This window comes from Theropithecus gelada, chromosome 2 (genome assembly GCF_003255815.1).
Source record: "Theropithecus gelada isolate Dixy chromosome 2, Tgel_1.0, whole genome shotgun sequence".
In the NCBI taxonomy this organism is placed as follows: domain Eukaryota; kingdom Metazoa; phylum Chordata; class Mammalia; order Primates; family Cercopithecidae; genus Theropithecus; species Theropithecus gelada.
Window position 1 is genome coordinate 106,565,863 of NC_037669.1, and position 25,536 is coordinate 106,591,398.

General features: G+C 44.8%; 1 protein-coding gene across 2 annotated transcripts in view; it reads left to right on the top strand.

Annotated features, from left to right (window-relative positions):
* The window catches only part of ABCC5 (ATP binding cassette subfamily C member 5), a 101,104-nt gene that overhangs the window by 57,303 nt on the left and 18,265 nt on the right, over positions 1 to 25,536 (top strand). For both annotated transcript variants that reach the window (XM_025375650.1, XM_025375651.1), the window contains exons 13-25: positions 279 to 403; positions 523 to 595; positions 2,159 to 2,362; positions 4,060 to 4,203; positions 5,887 to 5,989; positions 10,657 to 10,841; positions 11,923 to 12,069; positions 12,350 to 12,479; positions 13,803 to 13,956; positions 14,047 to 14,175; positions 16,306 to 16,492; positions 17,873 to 17,962; positions 21,195 to 21,384. In XM_025375650.1, the coding sequence (XP_025231435.1) occupies positions 279 to 403; positions 523 to 595; positions 2,159 to 2,362; positions 4,060 to 4,203; positions 5,887 to 5,989; positions 10,657 to 10,841; positions 11,923 to 12,069; positions 12,350 to 12,479; positions 13,803 to 13,956; positions 14,047 to 14,175; positions 16,306 to 16,492; positions 17,873 to 17,962; positions 21,195 to 21,384 (1,861 nt within the window). The remainder of the gene's footprint in view (positions 1 to 278; positions 404 to 522; positions 596 to 2,158; positions 2,363 to 4,059; positions 4,204 to 5,886; positions 5,990 to 10,656; positions 10,842 to 11,922; positions 12,070 to 12,349; positions 12,480 to 13,802; positions 13,957 to 14,046; positions 14,176 to 16,305; positions 16,493 to 17,872; positions 17,963 to 21,194; positions 21,385 to 25,536) is intronic.

The following is a 25,536-nucleotide window of genomic DNA, read 5'->3' on the forward strand; positions in this document are numbered from 1 at the left end:
ATTTAAACAGTTTGCACACAGCAAATGGCTGCAGAGGGAAGTGTTTGCTCCTTCAAGTTACGGGTTATGCTGGGCTCCTGTCACACGTAAACAAGGAGAACTTTGATTTTTTTTGCTTCTGTAGCTCTCTTTGGAATAAAGGTGGGATCTGGATTTGGGTCCAAAAAGCATCCAGGGAAATTACCAGAGCTAGATTCCACTGTGGAAGGTGGGAGTTCTGTTGGCATGGGGTGATGGTTTTGAGTTATGATGTCATTGGATGATGTCGCTCTCCCTAGATGACACTTCTAGAGGGCAGCATTGCCATCAGTGGAACCTTCGCTTATGTGGCCCAGCAGGCCTGGATCCTCAACGCTACTCTGAGAGACAACATCCTGTTTGGGAAGGAATATGATGAAGAAAGGCAAGGAATGTTTGGCTTCTGTCATGCTTTCCATCTTGGCCATGTGAGATGCAAGACAGCCCTAGTCAGCAGGCTCTGCTCCCACCGTGTCCCTGACGCTGTCTCTTTGTGTCCTCCAGGTACAATTCTGTGCTGAACAGCTGCTGCCTGAGGCCTGACCTGGCTATTCTTCCTAGCAGCGACCTGACGGAGGTACAGGCCTTCTGCCCCTGACCAGGCGTTTAGCAGAGTGGCGGACCTGGGCCAGAGCTGCTCCTGGGAGTGCATCTGAAGTACTTGGGAGAAGAGCCTCACAGGGGGTTAGGCTGTCATTAGGCCTTTGTGTTAGGAAAGCATCTGTTAGGGCAGGGATGTTAACACTGCTTGTTTTAAGGTTGTAAGCATTTTCTATGTCTTGGGGATTTTAAGCAAAATCCCATTGTTGACTCAGAGTTGTTTTTTACTCTATCCAGATATTTTTAAAACTACAAGTAAGCGTGTGCATGTTGAGCTTCTTCCTTGAACTTGATTTTGTCAATCTCCTTAACTCAGATAGTTTGTAGAGAGCCCTTTTCTGTTAGAAAGAGCCCTTAGAACAAATCCACATTTCTTTGGGTCTCTGTCCTGCAGCAGTTTCCGGAGGCGTGTCTTTGGAACTAATTTTGTGCTCTTCAGTGTTAGAACTTGTCTCCCATAAATTGCCCTGAAGGTCTCTGGGATTGGCACCTTTATTTAGCTGACTTCAGTTAAATCCCTCAAACCAGATTTGGTGAATGGTTTAATTACTTTAGAGATCCTTAAATCCATGTCCCCAAATCAGCAGCATCAGCATCAGCATCACCTGGGAACTTGTTAGAAACAGAAATTCTTAGGCTGTTCTCCAGACCTACTGAATCAGAAACTCTAGGGGTGGAGCGCAAAGGTCTGTTTTAACAAACCCTGCAGGTAATTCTGATGCAACATCCAGTTTGAAAACCTCTGAATTAATTGAATATTTGACAACTGATTCATTCATTTGATCATTTAGTAACATTTATTAGGTGCTTATTATGAGCCAGTGACATGTGCAGACACTGGCACTAAGAATTTAAAGGAATAAGACAATAATCTGCATGTAAAGAAGTGTACAGTTAAGAGGATGAGATACCCAAACAAACAGGCACAAAATAATCTGATGGAAAAGAGCCCCATCTCTTTGGGGTACTAGCGGGAAGGAAGTTAGGGGAGATTTCAGAGGAGATGATGCCAGAACTGAGCAGACAAAGTAGAGGCAAGCACATGACATTGTCGTGTTCATAATATACACATAATTTCAAATGGCTTAGGTCCCAGGATGTGGAAGGGGGATTGTGCACTGGAGGCTGAGAATTGCTGGGGAACTGGGTGGCAAAGGGTCTGGTTTGTATGCCATGTTTGAATAGTCGGGGTTTATCCTTTGGGGCTCTTGAAGAATTTTAAGCAGGGGTAGGAGATGGTCAGCTTTGTGTTCTGGAAAGCTCTTCCTGCCATGTGGAGAATGGATTGGAGGGGGGGCATCCGGGTGGAGTGGCAAGACCAGATGTAAGATTGATTGGTACCCAGATGGCAGTGGTAGAGGAACAGGCATCTGGGCCAACTCCCCCCTTCCTGGAAGGATCAGCGTGGCAGTTCATCTGCGGGGAATTGAGAGAAGGAGCTGGTCTGGGTGGGAAAGAAGAGAAGTGACTGGGTGACCCCTACGCGCTGTTCTGGACTGACTTGCGCTGGAGGCTTCACCACACTTCTGGGCTCTTGTAGATTGGAGAGCGAGGAGCCAACCTGAGCGGTGGGCAGCGCCAGAGGATCAGCCTTGCCCGGGCCTTGTATAGTGACAGGAGCATCTACATCCTGGACGACCCCCTTAGTGCCTTAGATGCCCATGTGGGCAACCACATCTTCAATAGTGCTATCCGGAAACATCTCAAGTCCAAGACGGTTCTGTTTGTTACCCACCAGTTACAGGTATGGTGCTTTCTTCCCTTGGCTGCCTACCTGACTTTGGGAAATCAGAAACAGGGAGGGAGGTTTGCTTCAGGTATCCTTATGTTATAACTAGAAATTCCTGGAATCAAGGTTTCATTTTCTTGGCAAATTAGCCCCCTGTACCAATAAAGCTCACTGTACCAGTGTAACAGATGGCCATCTGAATCAGAGATCCTTGGAGCATATCAGCTTCTGCATATAGATCAGCAAGCAAAAGGGCTGAGAGGAGCGGGCCAAAAATGGAGTTTGGGTATAAGATAGTTTGGAAAGCATTGTGTTAACATCTCTGTGCAAGTGGGAACTGTTTTGGGAAAACAAGCTTTTCTCCCTCTGTCATTCCATGATAAGTAGCCACTTTGGAGAGCAGCTCAAAGATGTTGCCATCTGGTTCACATATGTTGTCACGTTTGGGGGGCAAACCCTCCATTCTGCCAAAGAAAGTCATAATTTTGTGTATTTGTGAGTGCAGTGAAAGGGTGTAAATTTAATGCAGGGCTCATGTGGCTCCATCAGCAGATTCATGTGAAAAACTGGAGGAACTCGGCCAGGCGTGGTGGCTCACGCCTGTAATTCCTGCACTTTGGAAGGCCAAGGCTGGCGGATCACCTGAGGTCAGGAGTTCAAGACCAACTGGTGAAACCCCATCTCTACTAAAAATACAAAAATTATCCCGGCGTGGTGGCACATGCCTGCAATCCCAGCTACTCAGGAGGCCGAGGCAGGAGAATCCCTTGAACCCAGGAGGTGGAGGTTACAGTGAGCTGAGATTGTACCATTGTACTCCAGCCTGGGCAATAAGAGTGAGACTCCATCTCAAAAAAAGAAAAAGAAAAACTGGAGAAACTGCTCCTTATACTATGTCACGAGGCACAATACACTAAAGTGGGGTTCTCAGTGTTGGCACCACTGACATTTTGGACCAGATAGTCCATTGTTGTGCGGGGCTGCTTTGTGCATCCCTGGCCTCTAGCCGCTAGATACCAGTACAGACGGTCGCTGGCTTATAGTTCAACTTACAGTTTTTTGACTTTATGATGGTTCCCATATAACCATTCTGTTTTTCACTTTCAGCGTAGTATTGAAAAAAATTACATGAGATATTGAACACTTTATTATAAAATAGGCTTTGTGTTAGATGATTTTGCCCAACTCTAAGCTAATGTCAGAGTTCTGAGCATGTTTAAGGTAGGCTAGGCTAAGCTCTGATATTTTCAGTTTACGTTGGGTTTATCAGGATGTAAGCCCATCGTAAATTGAGGAGCATCTGTGTACCTCTTCCCCCAGTTGTGACAACCAAAAATGTCTCCAGCTGGGCAGGGTGGCTCAGACCTGTAATCCCAGCACTTTGGGAGGCCGAGGTGGGTGGATTACCTGCATGGCAAAACGCCGTCTCTACTAAAAATACAAAAACTTAGGCAGGCATGGTGGTGTGTGCCGAGGCAGGAGAATCGCTTGAACCCAGGAGGCAGAGGTTGCAGTGAATGGAGATTGCGCCACTGCGCTCCAGCCTGAGGTACAGAGCAAGACTCTGTCTCAAAAAAAAACGTCTCGAGATACTGCCAAATGTCTTCTGGGAGGTTAACTCGCCTCCTGTAGAGAACTACTGAACTAAGGTATGGATGTTTGAATGTATTTGCACAAATAGCGTATTGTATTGTCTCTGCCTTTGCCTTCAGTACCTGGTTGATTGTGACGAAGTGATCTTCATGAAAGAGGGTTGTATTACGGAAAGAGGCACCCATGAGGAACTGATGAATTTAAATGGTGACTATGCTACCATTTTTAATAACCTGTTGCTGGGAGATACACCGCCAGTTGAGGTAAGATCTGATGGTGTTTGCGTGTGTCCCGTTCTCTCGCTGCAAGGGAAACACAGCCGGAGTGAGTGATGGAGAGATCTCAGCTGAATCTAGTGTCTGTGTCTTATTGGCAGGGGCTTTGTTTTCTGGTGAACAGATTGCTGTGCCTTAGTTCGCATACTGATTCTGCTCTAGGAGAGCAGGATTGTAGGGCTGGTGAGTTGAGGTCTTCTGTCACTAAGAACTTATTAATATGACAATGGCAGGGAGAAGGATATGGGCTCAGTGAGGGCAGAGAAGATGTGTGCTGCTGTTCAGTCACAGTTTCATAAGCTCCATCCCCCTGATTGAAGCATTATGAAGCTCTTTTTAAATAAACAAGTGAATAAAGTGCCAAGGTAGGGAAATTAAATATTGCGTACATTTAAAAGCACTCAGATTGGGCACTGTGACTCTTGCCTATAATCCCAGCATTTTTGGAGGCTGAGGTGGACAGATTGCTTGAGCCCACGAATTTGACACCAGCTTGAGCAATGCACATGAAGAAACCCTGTCTTTACAAAAAAAAAAAAATACAAAAATTAGCTGGGCGTGATGGCGGGCACCTGTAATCCCAGCTACTTGGGAGGGTGAGGCAGGAGAATCACTTGAACCCAGGAGGCGGAGGTTGCAGTGAGCTGAGACTGCTCAGAGAGCGATCCCATCTCAAGAAAAAAAAAAAAAAAAAAAAAAGACATAAGAGAAACTTGGAAAGGGGAGCACTAAGTAGTTTCTGTTGTCTCAGATAGAACCTGAGGCTGTTTATTGAGTTCCTGTGTGCCCTGTTACAGGCAGTTCTCAGGGGTAGGGCCTGTGTAGGTTGTCACCATGTGAGAGACATCATCTCTGTCCTTGAGGGACTCACAGCGTTCTAGGGAAGACCAATGTGTTTATGCTCTTACAAGCACTTACAGATGTGGCTTAGAACACCATATCACATGTATAGCACTAATGGAGTGCTAAGGGCAAATGGGAGGGTGAGCTTTCCCGGGAGTGTTGCCTCATGAAGAACGGAAGACTTGAATCTCTCTGAATGGGGACAACTGTGACTGTGATTGGGAGAAGGGGAGGGGCATTCCAAGTGGAGGAACAAGTGTGGACAAAGGTAGAGAAACGGGAAATTGCAATGTGGTGTAAAGAATGGTGTGAAGTCCAGTGTGGCTTGAGAGTAGGGGCCGTGGACACCAGTGAGATGGGAGAGGAGCTTGCAGGATTAGGGTAGGGCCAGAATATGGAGGTCCTACAGAACCAGGCGGAAAAGCTTATGTTTATCGTGTGGTAGCGGTGGGAAATGATCAGATCTGTAGATTTGATTTAGTGATGTGGGGGCTCAGACATAGTAGGAATAGAAATGACCCCACCTCTAAGACCCCGCCCCTAATACTTTGAACAACTTGGAATGGACAAGAACAGAATATAAAAGTTACTGTGTTTGGAGTTTAGTGGCTGGGGAGAGCAAATGTCAGTGGACTAAATTTTAAATCTTAAAAATTTAAGGAGATGAGGAAGTACAAGAAATGAGTATAGGTGACCCTTTTAAAAAGTTGGATGTATCTTTCTTCAGTAATAGCAGCTTGATTGATGATTTCCTAATGTGTATCCTGTGGACATTCATCTGGATGGCTAACGTGACTGGAGACTTTTTTTTTTTTTAAATATTATTAGATCAACTCAAAAAAGGAAACCAGTGGTTCACAGAAGAAGTCACAAGACAAGGGTCCTAAAACAGGATCAGTAAAGAAGGAGAAAGCAGTAAAGCCAGAGGAAGGTAATGGCTTTTTTGAAATTTTTAGATTTGTCATCAAAGTTTATCAGAAATTACTTGTGTGGTAAGTAATCCATGATGTTTGATAGCAGTATGTGTACAATAGAAATACCTGGTCTTACATTTCTGGAAAACAAAGTTCTTATATAATACTGGGAGACCACGAGGCACCTTCTGTTTGCTTAAACAGACCAGGGCAGTAAGAGTCACCTTCAGACCCATGCCTTCTCCTCCTGTGCAGGATGGGGTCAGGTTTAGGTAATTAGAACTGAGTCATCCTGAGTAAGGAAAAATCGAATGGTGGGTACAGGTTCACCCTTCCATCCAGTGATTCACCTCTGCTCATGGAAAGTCCCAACCAGAGCAGAGGTGTTCTGGCTCTAAGAATACCCGTGTCCTCAGAAGTGCCCGTGTTAGGACAGTAGACTCATCACCTTGTCCTGACAATATAGCACCAGGATTATGAGTAAGAGTGACAGAGAGGGGTTTTTCCTACTTGGCGATTCCTGTCCAGAGCCCTTGATCCTGTTTCTTAAGCCCTTTATGTTATCAACAGTAACAAATCTTGAGAGTTAAGGGAAGCTAATTGCAATAATGTGGGCATTTTCACCTTTGAATTTTAAGTTGCATGTCAATTTAAATACACACACACTATATATGTGTGTGTGTGTGTGTGTGTTTACTGTAGAGATGTAGATATGTGTGGTCTTGTTTTAATCTCTCTGTTACTTCACCTCCTCACCTCACTGTTTTGAATCCAGGGACTTTCTTGGGTTTGCCATTGCTTTGGAGACAGGGCCTGTTGCCACTTCCTTATCCTTAAAACTGCAGGAGGTCAGGCATAGGTGGCTTACACCTGTACTCCCAGTACTTTGGGAGGCTGAGGTGGGAAGATTGCTTGGGCCCAGGAGTTCAGGACCAGCCTGGACAACATGGCGAGCCCCACTTCTCTACAAAAAATATAAAAATTAGCCAAGCGTAGTGGTGCATACCTGTAGTCCCACCTACTTGGGAGGCCAAGATGAGCCACTGCACTCCAGCGTGGGGGCCAGGTGAGATCCTGACGAAAAAAAAAAAAGGAAACTGCAGGAGATATTTGGTATTGGGAGTTGATCATTCTGACTTACTGCCTCTTTTATTTCTTTTTTTAAAAGGTATGGGATTTTGAATTCAGATGTGGTTTATGATACCTTATTGACATACCCCAAAAAACAAACAGCACAGAAGGCTGAGACATTTGTTAGTTTTTACCATAGGCAGTAAAAATCAGAATATCATTAGCAAACATTTGTTCTTCTCTACATAGTCACTAACCTGGCTACTCACAACTCTTAAAGTGCTCGAGGCATGTGTGAGGGAGGCTTATTCCAAGATTTGTAAACATTATTTGGGTAAAGAGGGAAAAGCCGGATACTATGCTTAGTACCTGGGTGAGAGGATCATTAGTAACCCAGACCTCAGCGTCACGCAATATGCACACAGATCTGCATGTAACAGATGTAACATACACACAGATCTGCATGTAACAGATGTGATATACACACAGATCTGCATGAAACTGATGTGATATACACGTGGATCTGCATGTAACCGATGTGATTTACACACGAATCTGCATGTAACTGATGTAATATACACACAGATCTGCATGTAACTGATGTGATATACACACGGATCTGCATGTAACAGATGTGATATACACACAGATCTGCATGTAACAAATGTGATACACGGATCTGCATGAAACCGATGTGATTTACACACGGATCTGCATGTAACTGGTGTGATATACACACGGATCTGCATGTAACAGATGTGATATAAACACAGATCTGCATGTAACAAATGTGATACATGGATCTGCATGTAACGTGATATGCACACGGATCTGCATGTAACAGATGTGATATACACACGGATCTGCATGTAACCGATGTGATATACACACAGATCTGCATGTAACGTGATATGCACACGGATCTGCATGTAACAGATGTGATATACACACGGATCTGCATGTAACTGATGTGATATACACACGGATCTGCATGTAACGTGATATGTACACGGATCTGTATGTAACAAATGTGATACACACACGGATCTGCATGAAACCAATGTGATTTACACGCGGGTCTGCATGTAACTGATTTGATATACACACGGATCTGTATGTAACCAATGTGATATACACATGGATCTGCATGTAACAGATGTGATATACACACGGATCTGCATGTAACAGTTCTGCAGATGTACTCCCTAAATCTAAAATGAAAGTTCAAAAACAAAACAGAGAAAAGCTTACTGTATAGCTGTTTCTCTTGCAAATGAAAAATTAAATTCTGTGCCCTGTAACTAACTGAATAAACTCTCCTCTAGGCCAACGGTACCCAATGGAACCTGAAAATCTGTTCAGACCATGAAGGGAAGACAATGTTGGATGTGCCTTATTATACTCCCCTGCCTTTAGAGTTCAGGCACACAACTGACCAACATTAACATTTATACAGAGATCCTAAGATGTATTAACATTTATATAGAGATCCTAAGACTGACAGAACAGTCTCTTTGTAGCTATAAGATACCTAATTCCAACCTGACTCTGTTAAAATAATAGAGCATCACATGACAGATAGCAGGGCCCTGGAAGAAATGCATATTTTGAAATGTCCCTGTAAAGCTGTGTGTTGAAGGGGAAATTCTGCATTCTGTAGAGAATCTCTTTCCTTTACTAGGTCTCTCCAGAGGGTCTGACACCTTTGATAGGAGACATTCACATCTATTCTCTCTGAAGTCTGCTACTGGGAGGCTTCATCTACATGACAAGAGCCTTGGCGTCCACACCCTGTCCCCCACCACTCCCTGACTTACTTACCTCAAGCTAATTTCAACTCTTTAGGCCGAGCTTAGCCCTTTCAACCAATTGCCAATCAGAAAAAAATCTTTGAATTAACCGTTGACTTGTAAGCTGCACCTCCCTGCCCCATGTTGCCCCACCTTTCTGGATCAAACCAATGATTACCCCACTTACATTGATCGATGTCTCATGTCTCCCTAAAATATAAAACCAAGTTGTAATCCAACTGCCTTGGGCCTGTTCTCAGGACCTTCTGAGGCTGCTTCACTGGTCATGATCCTTAACCTTGGCAAAACTAACTCTTAAATTGATTGAGACCCGTCTCAAGATACTTGGCTGGTTTACACTCTGTATTCTCATATTAGCGTCAGGAATCTGACTGCGCCAGGGAAACCCTCAGGAATATATTTGAACCTTTTCTGTCCTCCAGCAGCCAGCCAGTTACTATGTCCTACTGAATTTACTCTCGAAACTCCATCCCACCATCACAACCCTAGTTCAGGCCTTTATCATCTCGTATATACAGTGTTACAGCTGCCTCCTTTTAAACTTGTCTTCCACACTGTCAGCTGCGAGATCTAGTTAAAAACATGAGACCAGCTGGGTGCGGTGGCTCACTCCTATAATCCCAGCACTTCGGGAGGCTGAGGCAGGTGGATTGCCTGAGGTCAGGAGTTCGAGACCAGCCTAGCCAACATGGTGAAACCCTGTCTCTACTAAAAATACAAAAATTAGCCAGGCGTGGTGGCAGGCACCTGTAATCCCAGCTACTTGGGAGGCTGAGGCAGGAGAATTGCTTGAACCTGGGAAGGTGGAGGTTTCAGTGAGCCAAGATCACGCCACTGCACTCCAGCCTGGATGACAGAGTGAGACTCCATCTCAAAAAAACAAAAACAAAAACAAAAAACCGAAAAAACAAAAACCATGAGACCAACCAACTTTTCTGCATGGAGTCTTTCAGTAACCTTCCATTTTCAAAGCTACATTTTCTAATCTTTTTCCTGATAGGGCACACATAGAAAAGGCTCTTTGTGTGGAACATGGGAGGCATGAAAGAGGCTGCTTACTCCCAGAGTCAGCTGCTCTGGCAATATCGGCCATCCCAGGTCCATCCTAGCCCAACGGAAGTCAGACAAACCTGTCACCCTTTCTCTTGAGAAGTTCTTTGTGAGGCCAAAATTCAAAGCCTTCTGTGACCACAGCCTGCTTAGTCGGCCTCATCTCTTGCCACTCTTTTAAGTACACATCTGTTCCAGCTGTGCCGAATCACTGTGGTTGTGTGTTTTGCTACCCCTGTGCCTGTGCTCATGTTGTTCTCTCTGCCTGCTATCTCTCCTCTCCCCACCTGGTCACCTGTGGGTTACCTTTTGAGAAGCAATACAGAAAGTATTACCTGAAACGTGTCTGCCAACCACCCCCACCTAAGCCAAATAGGTCAAGTATACCTCCCAGGGTTTCCCATGCTGCCCTGCATATAGCTCTTATCATCACATTGAGCACATTTTACTATAATTATGTGATTATTGATCTGCCTATCCTACCAGTCTGTGGTAGGTTCCTCAGCCAGGTCCCTAGGGGTGGGGACCTGGTCTTCATCCTCTTTGCTGCTCCTGGACTTCTTCCTGGGCCTGGTTCATGGTAGGTGCTCAGTAAATGTTAAATAGATGAATGAATGCTTCTGACAAAGAGGAAATTGAATCTAGAGCCCTGTGAAGCTGCAGGCTCTCCGATTCTGCTGCTCTGCAGGTGACTTAGTTTTGTGGAAATAGTTCTTCCCTTCTGAGTCCATGTTTCTTTTTTCCTTACCTAGGACAGCTGGTGCAGCTGGAAGAGAAAGGGCAGGGTTCAGTGCCCTGGTCAGTATATGGTGTCTACATCCAGGCTGCTGGAGGCCCCTTGGCATTCCTGGTTATTATGGCCCTTTTCATGCTGAATGTAGGCAGCACTGCCTTCAGCACCTGGTGGCTGAGTTACTGGATCAAGCAAGGAAGTGGGGTAAGGTTACTCATAAATGGGAAAGTTCTGTGTCTAAGAATGTGGCTATTTCTCCCTATTCCCTGGCTATTCTTAGGGAAACTGTTCTAGTTTTTACTTAAAAGCCATGAAGAGAGATTTTTCCAGGATGAAAAGATGAGTCCCTAATGTAGCCTCACCATAAAGAAAAAAACCCTGACCAACCCACAGGGCAGTAGGGCATGTCAGTAGGACACCTGCAGGCTATCTGCTCTCATCCATTAGATATTAGTCCATTTTTGCACTGCTATAAAGAAATACCCAAGAGTGGGTAATTGATAAAGGAAAGAGGGTTAATTGACTCACAGTTCCACATAACTGGGGAGGCCCCAGGAAACTTACAATCATGGTGGAAGGCAAAGGAGAAGCAGGCACCTTCTTCACAAGGTGGCAGGAGAGAGAGAAGAGAGCATGTGTGTGCAGGAGGACATCTTAAACACTTCTAAAACCATCAGGTCTCGTGAGAACTCACTGTCACGACGAGAACAGCATGGGGAAACCACCCCATGATCCAGTCACCTCCCACCAGGTCCCTTCCTCAACACCTGGGGATTACAATTCAAGATGAGCTTTGGGTGGTGACACAAAGCCTAACCATATCACATTAGAATGGTGAGAAAGAGGGCTAGGTGTGGTGGCTCATGCCTGTAATCCCAGCACTTTGGGAGGCCGAGGCAGGTGGATCACTTGGGGCTAGGAGTTCGAGACAAGCATGGCCAACATGGCAAACCCCCGTCTGTACTAAAAATACAAAAATTAGCTGGGCATGGTGGTGTACACCTGTAATCCCAGGTACTTGGGAGGCTGAGGCATGAGAATTGCTTAAACTTAGGAGGCAGAGGGTGCAGTGAGCCATGATTGCGCCTCTGCACTCCAGCCTGGGTGACAGAGCGAGACACTGTCTCAAAAAAAAAAAAAAAGATAAAGAGGTGGACAAAGCCATGGCCAGGTCTCAGGGTCATTATCCTGTACCCTGCCCTGCCCTTGAGCTGAGAATGGCGCTGAGCAGGGGCTCTTGGCAGTCTTTAGGAGTCTTGCCTCATAGAGCTTTGGCTCCAAACAGAACACCACTGTGACTCGAGGGAATGAGACCTCGGTGAGTGACAGCATGAAGGACAATCCTCGTATGCAGTACTATGCCAGCATCTACGCCCTCTCCATGGCAGTCATGCTGATCCTGAAAGCCATTCGAGGAGTTGTCTTTGTCAAGGTATGCGGTGGTGGGTGGTGTCTGCCCTCCTCCCTGGTGACCTGTGGTCAGGCTTCGGTGTGGCATCACTCAATTCATGCTGAGTAGGGGAGCTCCCTTAAGCAGGATGGCCCTGGCTGAGATGACTCATACTCCGTTAGCCTTTGCCTTTTCTCACTTGCCACCCTCCTGACCCCTTGCACCTCCCCGCTTTGGGAGAGGATGTGCTGTGGAGCGGTTCTCTGGACCAGTAGGAACAGAGCCGTCCTGGGCTCTGACCACTCTGTGCTCTGCTCCTCAGGGCACACTGCGAGCTTCCTCCCGGCTGCATGATGAGCTTTTCCGAAGGATCCTTCGAAGCCCTATGAAGTTTTTTGACACAACCCCCACAGGGAGGATTCTCAACAGGTTTTCCAAAGACATGGATGAAGGTATTTCTCACTGAGCCTTTTTTTTAATGCTCTGGAGCTCACTGTGCTTCCAGCCTTCTAGATGCTTCTCCAAATGTGCAGATCTGTCTGTCTGTAGATCCTGAGAGCACGGTAGCTGCTGGTGTTTTCACCAGGAACATTGCATCTGCGTTTTCTGTCTTGTTTGACCTGAAAACAAATTCAATGGTTTGAGTTAGCAGAAAGGCTTTGGACAGACGCATCTGAGATTCTGAAACACGCACAGATGTTAAAGCAATGCATTGGTTTCTGGATGTCTACAACCTGGCAGGTTTTCTGGCTGTTGTATGGGCTGTGCCTGCACCAGAACTGAAATACTGTACCCTCACAGTTCAGAGTAACAGTAAAGCCCCTGACATTGATGGAGGCCTTCCTGTGCAGCAAGCAGCGTGCTCAGTGTTTTATGCATGTTATCTTAATCCCTGCAGCAGCCCTGTCTAGTGGGTGTTGTTTCACTCCTTGAATACATGAGAAAGCTGCTATCTGGAAAGGTCAAGGAACTGGCCCAAGATCTACAGCTATTGAGTAACAAAGCTGGAAATTGAGCCCAGATCTTTTGACCCCAAAGCTAATGTTTTTAATTGCTGCACTATAGCTGCCTTCATAGAAGGAGTGTGTTTCAGGCATTGATAGGCCATTGTAAACCATGGCCAGAGGTAACAAGGAATCAGAACTATCCCTGATATTCGAACTGATGCATAACATGTTCCCATTTCTGCTAAACACACATATGCGTGCTCACACATGAATGGAAAAAAGAAAAAAAGTAAATAATAGCAGCATATCTGGGATTTGCATGAAAATACTTCAGCCAAAAGAAAAAAGGGGGTGTGGTGGGGAGATAGCCAAAAAGAGATGAAAGTTGATTAACTGTTGAAGGGTCTGTGCTCTTCCTTTAACTTTTGTGTATCTTTAAAAATTTTGCAAGACAAAAAATGTCTTAAATGTTAATGACAGTTCATTGGTATTGGTAAGAATATAGTTTTTGTTTTCTTCTTCACATATTTATATTCCAAATTTTTAAAACAAGCATATGTTACTTTGTAAAGGGGGAAAATGTTTAAAGCCATGGGGCAGGAAGCGAACCAAGAAAAAGGAGTGGAGTAAGAGGATTTTCTTGAGACCAAAAAAAAAAAAAAAAAAAAATCAGAGCATCCAGGTTTCTAAATTTTTCTTTGATCAGACTGTTTAAAGACAACACAAACTTCAGATAGAGATTTTGTGGAACCTCTTTTTGTTTTTTTTCCATTTTCAGTTCCATTTTTCCAAACTGTCTGACACTTGCTGCTTTATTGGTTTCTGCAGTTGATGTGCGGCTGCCGTTCCAGGCTGAGATGTTCATCCAGAATGTTATCCTGGTGTTCTTCTGCGTGGGAATGATCGCAGGAGTCTTCCCGTGGTTCCTTGTGGCAGTGGGGCCCCTCGTCATCCTCTTTTCAGTCCTGCACATTGTCTCCAGGTAAATAGGAAGCATTCATGTCTGCTGGGGTCACGGAGAAGCCTGAGTTGCTGGGCAGCTGCTGTGACACAGAGCTCATTCTCTCTCCAGGGTCCTGATTCGGGAGCTAAAGCGTCTGGACAATATCACGCAGTCACCTTTCCTCTCCCACATCACGTCCAGCATACAGGGCCTTGCCACCATCCACGCCTACAATAAAGGGCAGGAGTTTCTGCACAGGTTTGTCCTGATGGGGGCTAGAGGCCTCAAAAGGGAGTCAGCATCCCAGCATTTGATACATGTCTGGGAGGCTCTTCAAGGCCAGAGATGGGGATTATAAAGCTCATTACCAAGGGTATTCATGATTTAATGGAATAATCTCTGATTAAAATCCAGTTGTTTGGTGGGACTCCTTTCTGAGCTAGTGAGAAAATGAAAATACAGATTTGGGCCGCGTGTGGTATCACGTGCCTATAGTCAGCTACTCAGGAGGCTGACGCTGGAGGATGGCTTGAGCCCAGGTGTTCAAGTCCAGCCTGGGCAATATAGTGGACCCCATCCCAAAACAGAATACAAAGAAAAAACCCCACAGATTAGGAGTCTATTGGCCTTTGGTCCTGAAAAGCTATATTTCATAGAGTTTTGCTTTTTCTTTTAAGTAGTAAAAGGTAGTCATTGACATTTGAGTAGATTTTATTTAAGCATAGAGTATTGTTTATTTGTGAAACTTATATACATTTCATTGTGGAGCTTTCTATTAATAAGAGATTGGAATTAACTTAAATGTTCTTCAATATAAGACAGGTTGAATAAGCTATGGTATATCCAGAGTACTATGTGGCCCTTAAAAAGAATGAGGCAGCTCTATAGGTACTGATAGGGAATGAATATCAGACTGGGTACAGTGGCTCACACCTGTAATCCCAGCACTTTGGGAGGCTGAGGTTGGTGGATCACCTGAGGTCGGGAGTTTGAGACCAGCCTGGCCAACATGGTGGAACCTTGTCTTTACCAAAAATACGAAAAAATTAACCAGGTGTGGTGGCAGGCGCCTGTAATCCCAGCTCCTTGGGAGGCTGAGGCAGGAGAATCACTTGAATCTGGGAGGCAGAGGTTTCAGTGAGACCAGACATCGCCACTGCACTCCAGCCTGGGCGACAAGAGCGAGACTCTGTCTCAAAAAAATAAAAATTAAAATTAAGAATATCTCTGAAAGGATTTAAAAAAACCTGTTAGTTGCCACTGGAAGGGAGAACTGGGTAGCTGGAAGATGGGAAGGAGACAGACTTGACTTTTCATGATAAACCTTTTGTAACTTTTAAATTTTCTATTCTGTATATATGTCGCCTATTGCAAAAGTTAGGCAACTATTTTTAGAGAGAAAATTTAGCAAGTTTAGAAAAAAATGTTTTCAAAATGTTAAATGACTCAGAAAAATAATTCCTAAACTTTAAGTGGAAAGGAAAGTGAAATGTACTAAATACATACATGTGTATATACCTACACACAGTAAATGTAAGTGCATTGAAAAAAACTGCTGGGAGGACATGCAGCAGAATATCAACTCTGGTTTTAACAAGGTGATGAGATTATTGGAATTTTACATCTTCCTATTTTTATTGCATTTTCTAAATTTTCTCTAAAGATTACACATTTTATTGGAAAGAGGAAAAGTGATTTTTCAAAGCAAAGCACATCTGCACAGCAGAACTTCCTGCTCTGGAGTTCTAGTTGTACATGGTGCACTGAGCCTTCAGAGGGGTCTGTTCTGCTCTCTGGGACCCCTACGGATGGCCATGCCATGCTCCTTCAGTAGCAGTCAAGGTTGCCTGAGTCCCTTTTGCTGTGGTTTAGCTCGTTTCTCCTGGTGCTTGGCTCCACAGCTGGGGAACAATTGCCATTCTGCACAGTGGTGGTGTGAGCACACACTTAACAGTGTTCCCATATTCCCTCTGAGTTTCTTTTCCCTGGTCTTGAACCATTTCTGCTGTTGGCGTTTGTAACCTTCCTTTCTTTCAGAAAATGCCCTCTCACCTAAGACATTTTTCTAAACTGTGACACAAGCCTCTTTATTCAGTCTTTTCCCATGCTTACTCTGTGCTGAGGTAGATGTTTTTCCCTAACATCTTTAATAGGATTTTTTTTTTAAAGAGTAACTAAGATTAGAAAAACTTAATGTCCTCCTGTGCATGTGGCCCAGAATACCTCCAGAATTCCTAGAATACCCTCCTTGAGTTTCCAGGGCATTCTCTCAGTTAGCAACAGGACATATGTAAACATGTGCCCTCCATCCTGTGATCACTGAAGCTTTGACCGTGTGCGGGGTTGTGTGGTACTTTCTTTGCTCATTAGGTGTTGTCTTTCTCACAGGTACCAGGAGCTGCTGGATGACAACCAGGCTCCTTTTTTCTTGTTTACGTGTGCGATGCGGTGGCTGGCTGTGCGGCTGGACCTCATCAGCATCGCCCTCATCACCACCACGGGGCTGATGATCGTTCTCATGCATGGGCAGATTCCCCCAGCCTATGCGGGTCTCGCCATCTCTTATGCTGTCCAGGTCAGTCTCTGGGATAGGAGCGTCATCTTTGCTTGTTTGAGTCCTTCCTGTGCTGACGTAAAAGAGGCATGATTGGTGGAGACTCCACCCTGAGCCGTTATTTCACCTCTGGACCCCTAGAGTTGCTTGTGGTCTGATTTGACAGTAACAATCTGGATTTGACTGGGGAAGGTAGGGATAGGAGAGAGGTAAGTGTGGAATCCAGGAATAAAGGAATTGAACTCTGTTGCATGTGTGTAAGAAATAGTTGCTATTTTCTTCAAAAAGAAATATGATCTTGAAAATAGTTTCTTACTTGTGGGTTTCTATGTTCACCACCATTTTCATCTCTGGCCTCTTTCTAGTCTTCTAAGAAATATTATAGACTCAATGTGCTTCTTATATGCATTTTCTTTTCAGGGACCTGATTTTCCCGATACATACATAAACCCTTCTGGCCCCTAGGGATGATTGAGGGTCTTCAAATAGCTCAGAGAATAGTTGAGAACTTGAGCACTGACTAGATATTTTAAGATGTTGAGTAATTATTATTACTCTCTAATGATATTGGAATTGTGTTTTTAAGGAGTCTATATTTTAGAGAGGTACAAGCTGAAATATTTGTGGATGAAATAAGCTATCTGCGATTTGCTTCCAAATAATATGGGGCGTGGGGGTAGGAATGGAAGGGAATACAGATGAAACAATATTGGCTGTAAGTTGATCATTTTTACAGTAGAGTTTTGATACCTGGGAGTTCATTATACTACTCTTTCTACTCTTGTGTGTTTGACATTTTTCTATGTCGAAAAGATAAAAATAAGTAAGTAGTAAAAGGAACCCCAGAGATATATGTCTTCACAGATACCCCAAGATGTCCAGCCACATTTTGCAATTTATTTGACAATTGGTTGGGGAAGACAGTGCGTTATATAGACTGTTTTTAGACTCCCCAGTCTGTGGAGCACGGGGGCTCCAGATTCACTCATTTGCCAGCATTATGTATCTGATTTGACTTTCCTGGAAGCATTCTTACTAGTTGCTCATAGGTTGATATCTCCATTTGTTGTGACTCCCACAAACGGGCTCAGATACAAGTAGGAAGTCCGGAAGTGAATCAGCTGCAGATATGTGTTACTGGAAATGTAAAGATGAATAGAAAGCCTTTGGGTACAAGAAAGTGGTTCCAGCAGCACCATAATACTGCCCGCATTCACTGAGCATTGCAGTTGATGGGGTAACAGGTATGTGTTCAAAGCTAAGAGAACGACTAGGTCCCTAAGACCAGCTGCTGCATGTGCTCAGTTCTTAGTGATCCTATAGATGAAGGAAGTTCTCCAGCATTGGCCTGGCACGTATTGAAAATGAATTATCTCTTTGATTGTTGTTTTCCATTATCAGTTAACGGGGCTGTTCCAGTTTACGGTCAGACTGGCATCCGAGACAGAAGCTCGATTCACCTCGGTGGAGAGGATCAATCACTACATTAAGGTCAGAGTCAGACTGCTGTAGGCCTTATACCGTGATCTGACTCCTCCTGGAGTCGGTTTACCCTTTGCTACCTCAGCTGGGTGTACAAGGAGGAGGCTTGTGTTGTCTGCGTATCTAATCCCGCAGAATCTCCAGCAGTCTCTCCACCGTGCTTGGAATAGGCAAGAGATTACCGTAAGAGTTTCTAAGTATATTTGTAATTTATGTCGAGTTGAGAACTTCATTGGCTAATTTCCAGAACGTTCAGAATCTTGTCAGTTCAGCTTAACTGACTAGTGGAGCATTTTCCTTGCACTGTTTAAAACAATGTATTGTTTTAATTCTTACTATAGTCCAATTGTTCTTAATCAGGATGGCCATCAGGATCCCTGAGCTTTTGACAGGACAAACGTGGCCTCAACTCTGGATTCTGTTGCAGTGAATTGGGATAGGACCCAGGCTTCTATAGTTTGAAAAACTCTAGCTAATTCTAAACTGCTCTCCCAGCTTACAAACAAGTAAATTTAATTGATACTGAGAGTATCCAGCTCTTCCCACTTTTCCCCAGGAATCCCTTCTGTCTTGCCGTGGGTGGCAGGCATCTTGCTACTGTCCTAATTGGAACTCTTAAAGCAATTTCCTACAGGGGTGTCTTAGTCCATTTCACACTGCTATAAAGAATTACCTGCGACTGGGTAATTTATGAAGAAAAGAGGTTTAAGTCACTCACAGTTCCGCGGGCTTAACAGGAAGCATGGCTGGGAGGCCTCAGGAAACTTACAATCATAGCGAAACGTGAAGGGGAAACAAGCATATCTTCCCATGGCAAAGCAGGAGAGAGAGAGAGAAGGTGGAAGTGCTACACACTTTCAACCAACCAGATCTCCTGAGAACTCATTATCATGAGAACAGCAAGGGGGAAATCCGCCCCCCAATTCAGTCATCTGCCACCAGGCCCCTACCCTGACACATGAGGATTATTATACAATTCAAGATGAGATTTAGGTGGGGACACAGAGCCAAACCATATCAAGGGGTGTCCAATCATTTGGCTTCCCAGGGTCACACTGGAAGAAGACTTGTCTTAGGCCACACATGAAATAATGCTGATGATAGCTGATGAGCTTAAAAAAAAAATTGCAAAAAAGTCTCATAATGAAGAAAGTTTACACATTTGTGTTAGGCCACATTCAAAGCTGTCCTGGGCTACGTGTAGCCCAAGGGCCGCAGACTAGACAAATTTGCTTATAAAGAAGCAGCATTGTAAGTAGTTAGATTCTCAAATTGAACTCAATTCTTAAGAGTTATCTATTTTATTGAACTACTGTGAGACTTTACAAGCATCTGTGTCATTGTTTATATGTGAAGAGTATATTCTGAGTTCCCAACACTTGACTTTGAAACATAGTTTTGAAAAATTAACTTTTTTCTTTTTTCCTTTTTTTTTTTTGAGAGAGGGTCTTATTTTGTCGCTCAGGCTTGAGTGCAGTGGCGTGAATACGGCTCAGTCCAGCCTCTATCTCCCAGACTCAAGTGATCCTCCCACCTCAGCCCCCTAAGTAGCTGGGACTACAGGCATGCACCGCTAGGCCCAGCTCATTTTTGTATTTTTTGTAGAGATGGGTTTCGCCACATTGCCCAGGTGGGTCTCAAACTCCTGGGCTCAGTCGATCTGCCTCTGCCTCCACCTCCCAAAATGCTGGGATTATAGACAGGAGCCATAGTGTCTGGCCTGAAAAATTACTCTTTCACTTGGGAACTGAGTGTGTGTGAACTGAATTTTCTAATAGAGATGTGTTTCACTGATTTGCTTTGACAGTGAACCTCCTTAGTGGTGGAATATTTCTTAAGCTTACAAATGAGTAACTTTTTTATTCTCAGAAAGGATGGCAGGTGGCTGCCCAGTGTATCTAGTCATAGCTCTTCTTTAATATTTAGAAATTAGCCTCTTTGTACACTATCCTGGTATGTAGATGACCCGTGTATGTACATGTGTGCAGTGTTTGAGTTAAATGTTATGGTTGATGAGAGCCTCATGCTGGAGAGGTCAGGATTACGGTCAGTGGTGGTACAAAGTGGACTGTGCTGAAACCGGTCACATTTCAGAGGCCTGCCCTCCCATTGACTGTCCCAACACAGAGTCCTTCCAGCTTGGAGTTTTGGACTTCAGGCTTAAGCCCCCAGAGTGCTACAGTCTTTGACCCTTACTTCCCCTGTAAGGCTATATAGTCCATGGACAATTGCCAGAGAGTTTTAAAAGATCATGAAATACGATTGTTGATGACAAAAATTACCCAAGCAGTTATATCACAGCATTTTGAGCTGAAATAGATTCTCAAGATCATCTAATCCAGTCTCCACAATTTGCAGATAAGAAACTACGATGCATAGGCCGGGCGCGGTGGCTCAAGCCTGTAATCCCAGCACTTTGGGAGGCCGAGACGGGCGGATCACGAGGTCAGGAGATCGAGACTATCCTGGCTAACACAGTGAAACCCCGTCTCTACTAAAAAATACAAAAAAAACTTAGCCGGGCGAGGTGGCAGGCGCCTGTAGTCCCAGCTACTCGGGAGGCTGAGGCAGGAGAATGGCGTGAACCCGGGAGGCGGAGCTTGCAGTGAGCTGAGATCCGGCCACTGCACTCCAGCCTGGGTGACAGAGCGAGACTCCGTCTCAAAAAAAAAAAAAAAAAAAAAGAAACTACGATGCAGGAGAAGTGGTGATCTGTCCAAGTTACACAGTGGCAAGATTAGAATTAGAGTCTGTGTCTCCTGGATTGACCAAGATGTGCCAGAATGCCAGTATCCAATTAGATGTTCAGTAAATATTAGTTTTCTTCCACCGGATTTAAGCCAATGGTTATCAAATGGTAGAATCCTATCTCAAAGAATTTCAGTAAAAACTGCTATGGTGGAGTGGCGGAAGGCCTCGTGTCTGCCTGTGTCAGTTTTCCCTTGGCCCCCAAGGCAGCTTTGTGGAAGAATTCCTTGAGACAAAAGGTAGTCCAAACACCACTTCCCTCCCCAGGCTGCCGCTAGTAGCCATAACACTTAGTAGCCATTGTGCCCTGTCTCTGTCTGGTTTAGTGATAATAAGCATTTACTGCCAAGGGATTCTTTCCTAGCAAGGTGACAGGGTGGCAGCTACCTCGGTGTGGCTACTATGGTTGTCCTGGTTTTATTTCTCTGTGACAAAGCCTGCAGCTTCCCAAGAATCTGTGGTCAGTCTGAACCGGCCACTCCTGTCTCCCCAGACTCTCTCCTTGGAAGCACCTGCCAGAATTAAGAACAAGGCTCCCTCCCCTGACTGGCCCCAGGAGGGAGAGGTGACCTTCGAGAATGCAGAGATGAGGTACCGAGAAAACCTCCCTCTCGTCCTGAAGAAAGTATCCTTCACGATCAAACCTAAAGAGAAGATTGGCATTGTGGGGCGGACAGGATCCGGTAAGGATGTGCAAAGCCTTCTTTGAATCCATTGGAATGTAGCAGTTTATGAAATACCACTTTCATCCCTTTAAACCAGATCCTTATTTGTTTGATAAGCGATTAGTGTCTCAGCCCCCACCGAAACCAATTGTCTAGGTTTATTGTTGACCCCGCTTTGTTAACATTGAGTGCTGTTCCCAGTCATAAATATGCACATTCTCAATGCAGAACACTGGGGCACACAGCCAAGTACGAAAGAGGAGCAGCACCCACAACTCTGCCACCCAGAGAGAAGCACTGGTAACACTTTGGTAGCTATCTTGTTAGGCTTCCTCTAGTAATATGTAGGTTTACAAAAATGAGGTCATTGACACATGCTGTTTCATGACCTTCTTTTAAAACTGTCAGTAGGCCAGGTGCAGTGGCTCACGCCTGTAATCCCAGCACTTTGGAAAGGGGAGGCGGGTGGCTCACCTGAGGAGTTCAGCACCAGCCAGAACAACATGGTGAAACCCTGTCTCTACTAAAAGTCCAAAATTAGTCAGGTGTGGTGGCGCATGCCTGTAATCCCAGCTACTCAAGAGGCTGAGGTAGGAGATTGCTTGAACCCGGGAGGCAGAGGTTGCAGTGAGCCAAGATCATGCCACTACACTCCAGCCTGGATGACAGAGTGAGACTCCGTCTCAAAAAAAAAAAAAAAAAAAAAAAAGGAAAAGAAATGTGTAGATGTAGATCCTTTAGATTTCTAGGGTTGGGACTTGAGTAATTTACTTCTTTTTTTTTTGAGACGAAGTCTCACTCTGTCGCTAGGCTGGAGTGCAGTGGAGCGATCTCGGCTCACTGCAGCCTCCACCTCCCAGGTTCAAGCGATTCTCCTGTCTCAACCTCTCGAGTAGCTGGGACTACAGGCATACCAGCTAATTTTTTTGTATTTTTAGTAGAGACGGGGTTTCACCATGTTGGCCAGGATGATCTCCATCTCCTGACCTCATGATCCACCCGCCTTGGCCTCCCAAAGTGCTGGGATTACAGGTGTGAGCCATCGCACCTGGCCCCTTTTTTCTCACTTTCATTCCTGAATAGCATTTCAAAGATTGAACTTGTCTTCTTTTACTGCCTTTTTATCCTTGTATAAGAGGTCTTTGATTCCGTTTTCATTAACTTTCTAGGCTGTATGCTTCTTTGGCATCAAAACTCTTCTAGCTTTTTACCTTGCCATTAAAAAAAAAAAAAGAAAAGAAAGAAAAACGCTTTTATCTTTTCTGGCCAATTTATTTTAAAGAACTTTCTAAGGAAGAAAAGAAAAAAACCATTTCCTCCTCTCTGTTTGAGGGAATGACTTCATGTCAAAACAAGACATTGCTCCAGGTCTTTCATGCTGGAAGGGAATCTTCAGCCAAGCAGAGTGGCTGTCCCCAAGCCTTTTTACTGTTCTCTGCCTTGAGCCCCTCTGCTGCATTGGTCCCCAGGGGTACACGGCTCCCCTGAAAGCTGACCGATGTCCCTTGTTATGATTTCCCTTTAACACAGGTGAGACAGGCAAAACAGGCACCACAACTTCATTAAACAGTAGTTAGTGTCAGAAAAGAAATAAACAAGAAAAAGAACATAGCAGCCGGGTATGGTGGTTCACACCTGTAATCCTAGCCCTCTGGGAGGCCAAGGTGAGTGGATCACCTGAGGTGTCAGGAGTTTATGGCCAACATGGTGAAACCCCATCTCTACTAAACATACAAAAAGTTAGCCGGGTGTGGTGGACACCTGTAATTCTAGCTACTCGGGAGGCTGAAGCAGGAGAATCTCTTGAACCTGGGAGGTAGAGGTTGCAGTGAGCCGACATTGCACCACTGCCCTCCAGCCTGGGCAACAAAAGTGAAACTCCATCTCAAAAAAAAGCCTGATTTACACTCTGTCTTAACAGAGCTGCTTCCAAGTTTCACGGGAAACTTGGAAACTCTTCTGTGGTCATTCATGTCAGTCGAGGACTTCACTGCCTTTCTTACCAGCACATTCCATCAATGCAAAGATGGTCAGATTCAGAGGACTCTAAAGTCTTCCAGTCCAGGTTGTCCAAATCTACGTGCCTTTTGTTAAAGTGGAACAACTTAACCCATTGCTTCGAGCACCATTCCTTCCTTGGCTTAGATTTTTTTTTTTTAAATTATTTATTTATTTAGAGACGGAGTTTCACTCTTGTCTTGTTGCCCAGGCTGGAGCGCAGTGGCGTGATCTCGGCTCACTGCAACCTCTGCCTCCTGGGTTCAAGTGATTCTCCTGCCTCAGCCTCCCTAGTAGCTGGGATTACAGGTGCCCGCCACCACGCCCAGCTAATTTTTTGTATTTTTAGTAGAGACAGGGTTTCACTATGCTGGCCAGGCTAGTCTCAAACTCCTGACCTCAGGTGATCCACCCACCTCAGCCTCCCAAAGTGCTGGGATTACAGGCGTGAGCCACTGCACCTGGCTCCCTTAGCTTAGCTCTTAAAGCACTGCCTTGGCCCAGAGGGGGTGTCTCCCTCCCCTTCTTCTATCTGGGAAAGGGGCCAGGAACTGAGTCCCCCAACTCTGAACAGAGTCATTCATTTCTTTTCTTTTCTTTTTTTTTTTTTTTTTTTGAGAGACAGAGTCTCGCTCTGTCGCCCAGGCTAGAGTGCAGTGGTGTGATCTCGGCTCTGGAGTAGCTGGGATTACAGGCACATGCCACCATGCCCAGCTAATTTTTTTTTTTTAAAGTAGAGACCGGGTTTTGCCAAGTTTGCCAGGCTAGTCTCAAACTCCTGGCCTCAAGTGATCCACCCACCTTGGCCTCCCAAAGTGCTGGGATTACAGTGAACCACTGCGCCCACCGGCCTGGAGTCATTCATTTCTAGGAGAAGAACTATGCTGCTAGACAAACCAGGTTTCCTAACTTGTTTCTGGTAGAAGCATGTGGGGATTATTGCATTAGGAAGATGGGTCCTAATATACTCTCCTAATACAGCTTTTTCCAAGTTCCTGGGCGTTACTTCTTCCAAGCTTTATGGGTGTTTTCAGGTTCCCATTGGGCTGTAAGACAGAGGTATGCCCAGGGGACAGATCCCGACAGTAGGGCTGTGGCTGTAGACACTGGGGCAAGGTGGGCTGTTTGTGCCCTCCATGAGTGCTGAAGAGACAGCGTCATGGTGATCTCGATGAGGCCCTCATGAGAGGTCTTTTACGACACGGAGGCAAAAGAAGGGTAGGAGGGTCAAGAACCAGGCGTTCAGCCAAGGAAAATGATTCAACAGCTAAAACACTGTAGTTCTAAATCTAAACCATGGAACCAAGTTGCAGAAAGGTAGACAGGACTATGGCAAACTTATTTTCTTTTTGGCACTATAGAGAGAGCACCTTTTAAATGTTTCTATCCTTTGACATAGTAGTTTCAGTTCTAAGATTCTTTCCCAAGGAAATCGTCTGAGGTAGCAGTGAAGTTTCAGCACTAAGATATAGGACACAACGTTATTATAAGTTTTACATAAACTAAATGTTCACCCTAAGAAGGCTGATTGATCAAGAATACGTCCACATGATGGAATATTGCAACCACTAAAATTGTATCTTGAAAATGTTTTTTAAAATGGTTGACTGCCTGTTATACAATGCTTTTGTTTTGTTTTGTTTTGTTTGAAACAGAGTCTCATTCTGTTGCCCAGGCTGGAGTGCAATGATGTGATCTCGGCTCACTGCGACCTCCACCTCCCAAGTTCAAGCGATTCTCCTGCCTCAGCTTCCTGAGTAGCTGGGATTACAGGCTCCCGACACCATGCCCAGCTAATTTTTGTATTTATAGTAGAGATAGGGTTTCACCATGTTGGCCAGGCTGGTCTCGAACTCCTGACCTCAGGTGATCCGCCCGCCTCAGCCTCCCAAAGTGCTGGATGGCGTGGGCCACCATGCATGGCCAATACAGTGTTAAGTGAAAAAAAGCAATTACAATATTGCATTTCTGATATGATCTCAACTCTGAGGAAAGACTGAAAGGAAGTATGCCCAAAATGATAGAAGTAAGATTATGGGAGCTTGATGATGTCATCTCATATTACTTATGTAAAACTTTTCAAATGAAGATTCGGTTAACCGGTTCTGCTGACCACTGTAATAACACTGGTCCCCCAAACCTGTTCTCTGCCATAGTTTCCTGTCATAGTAG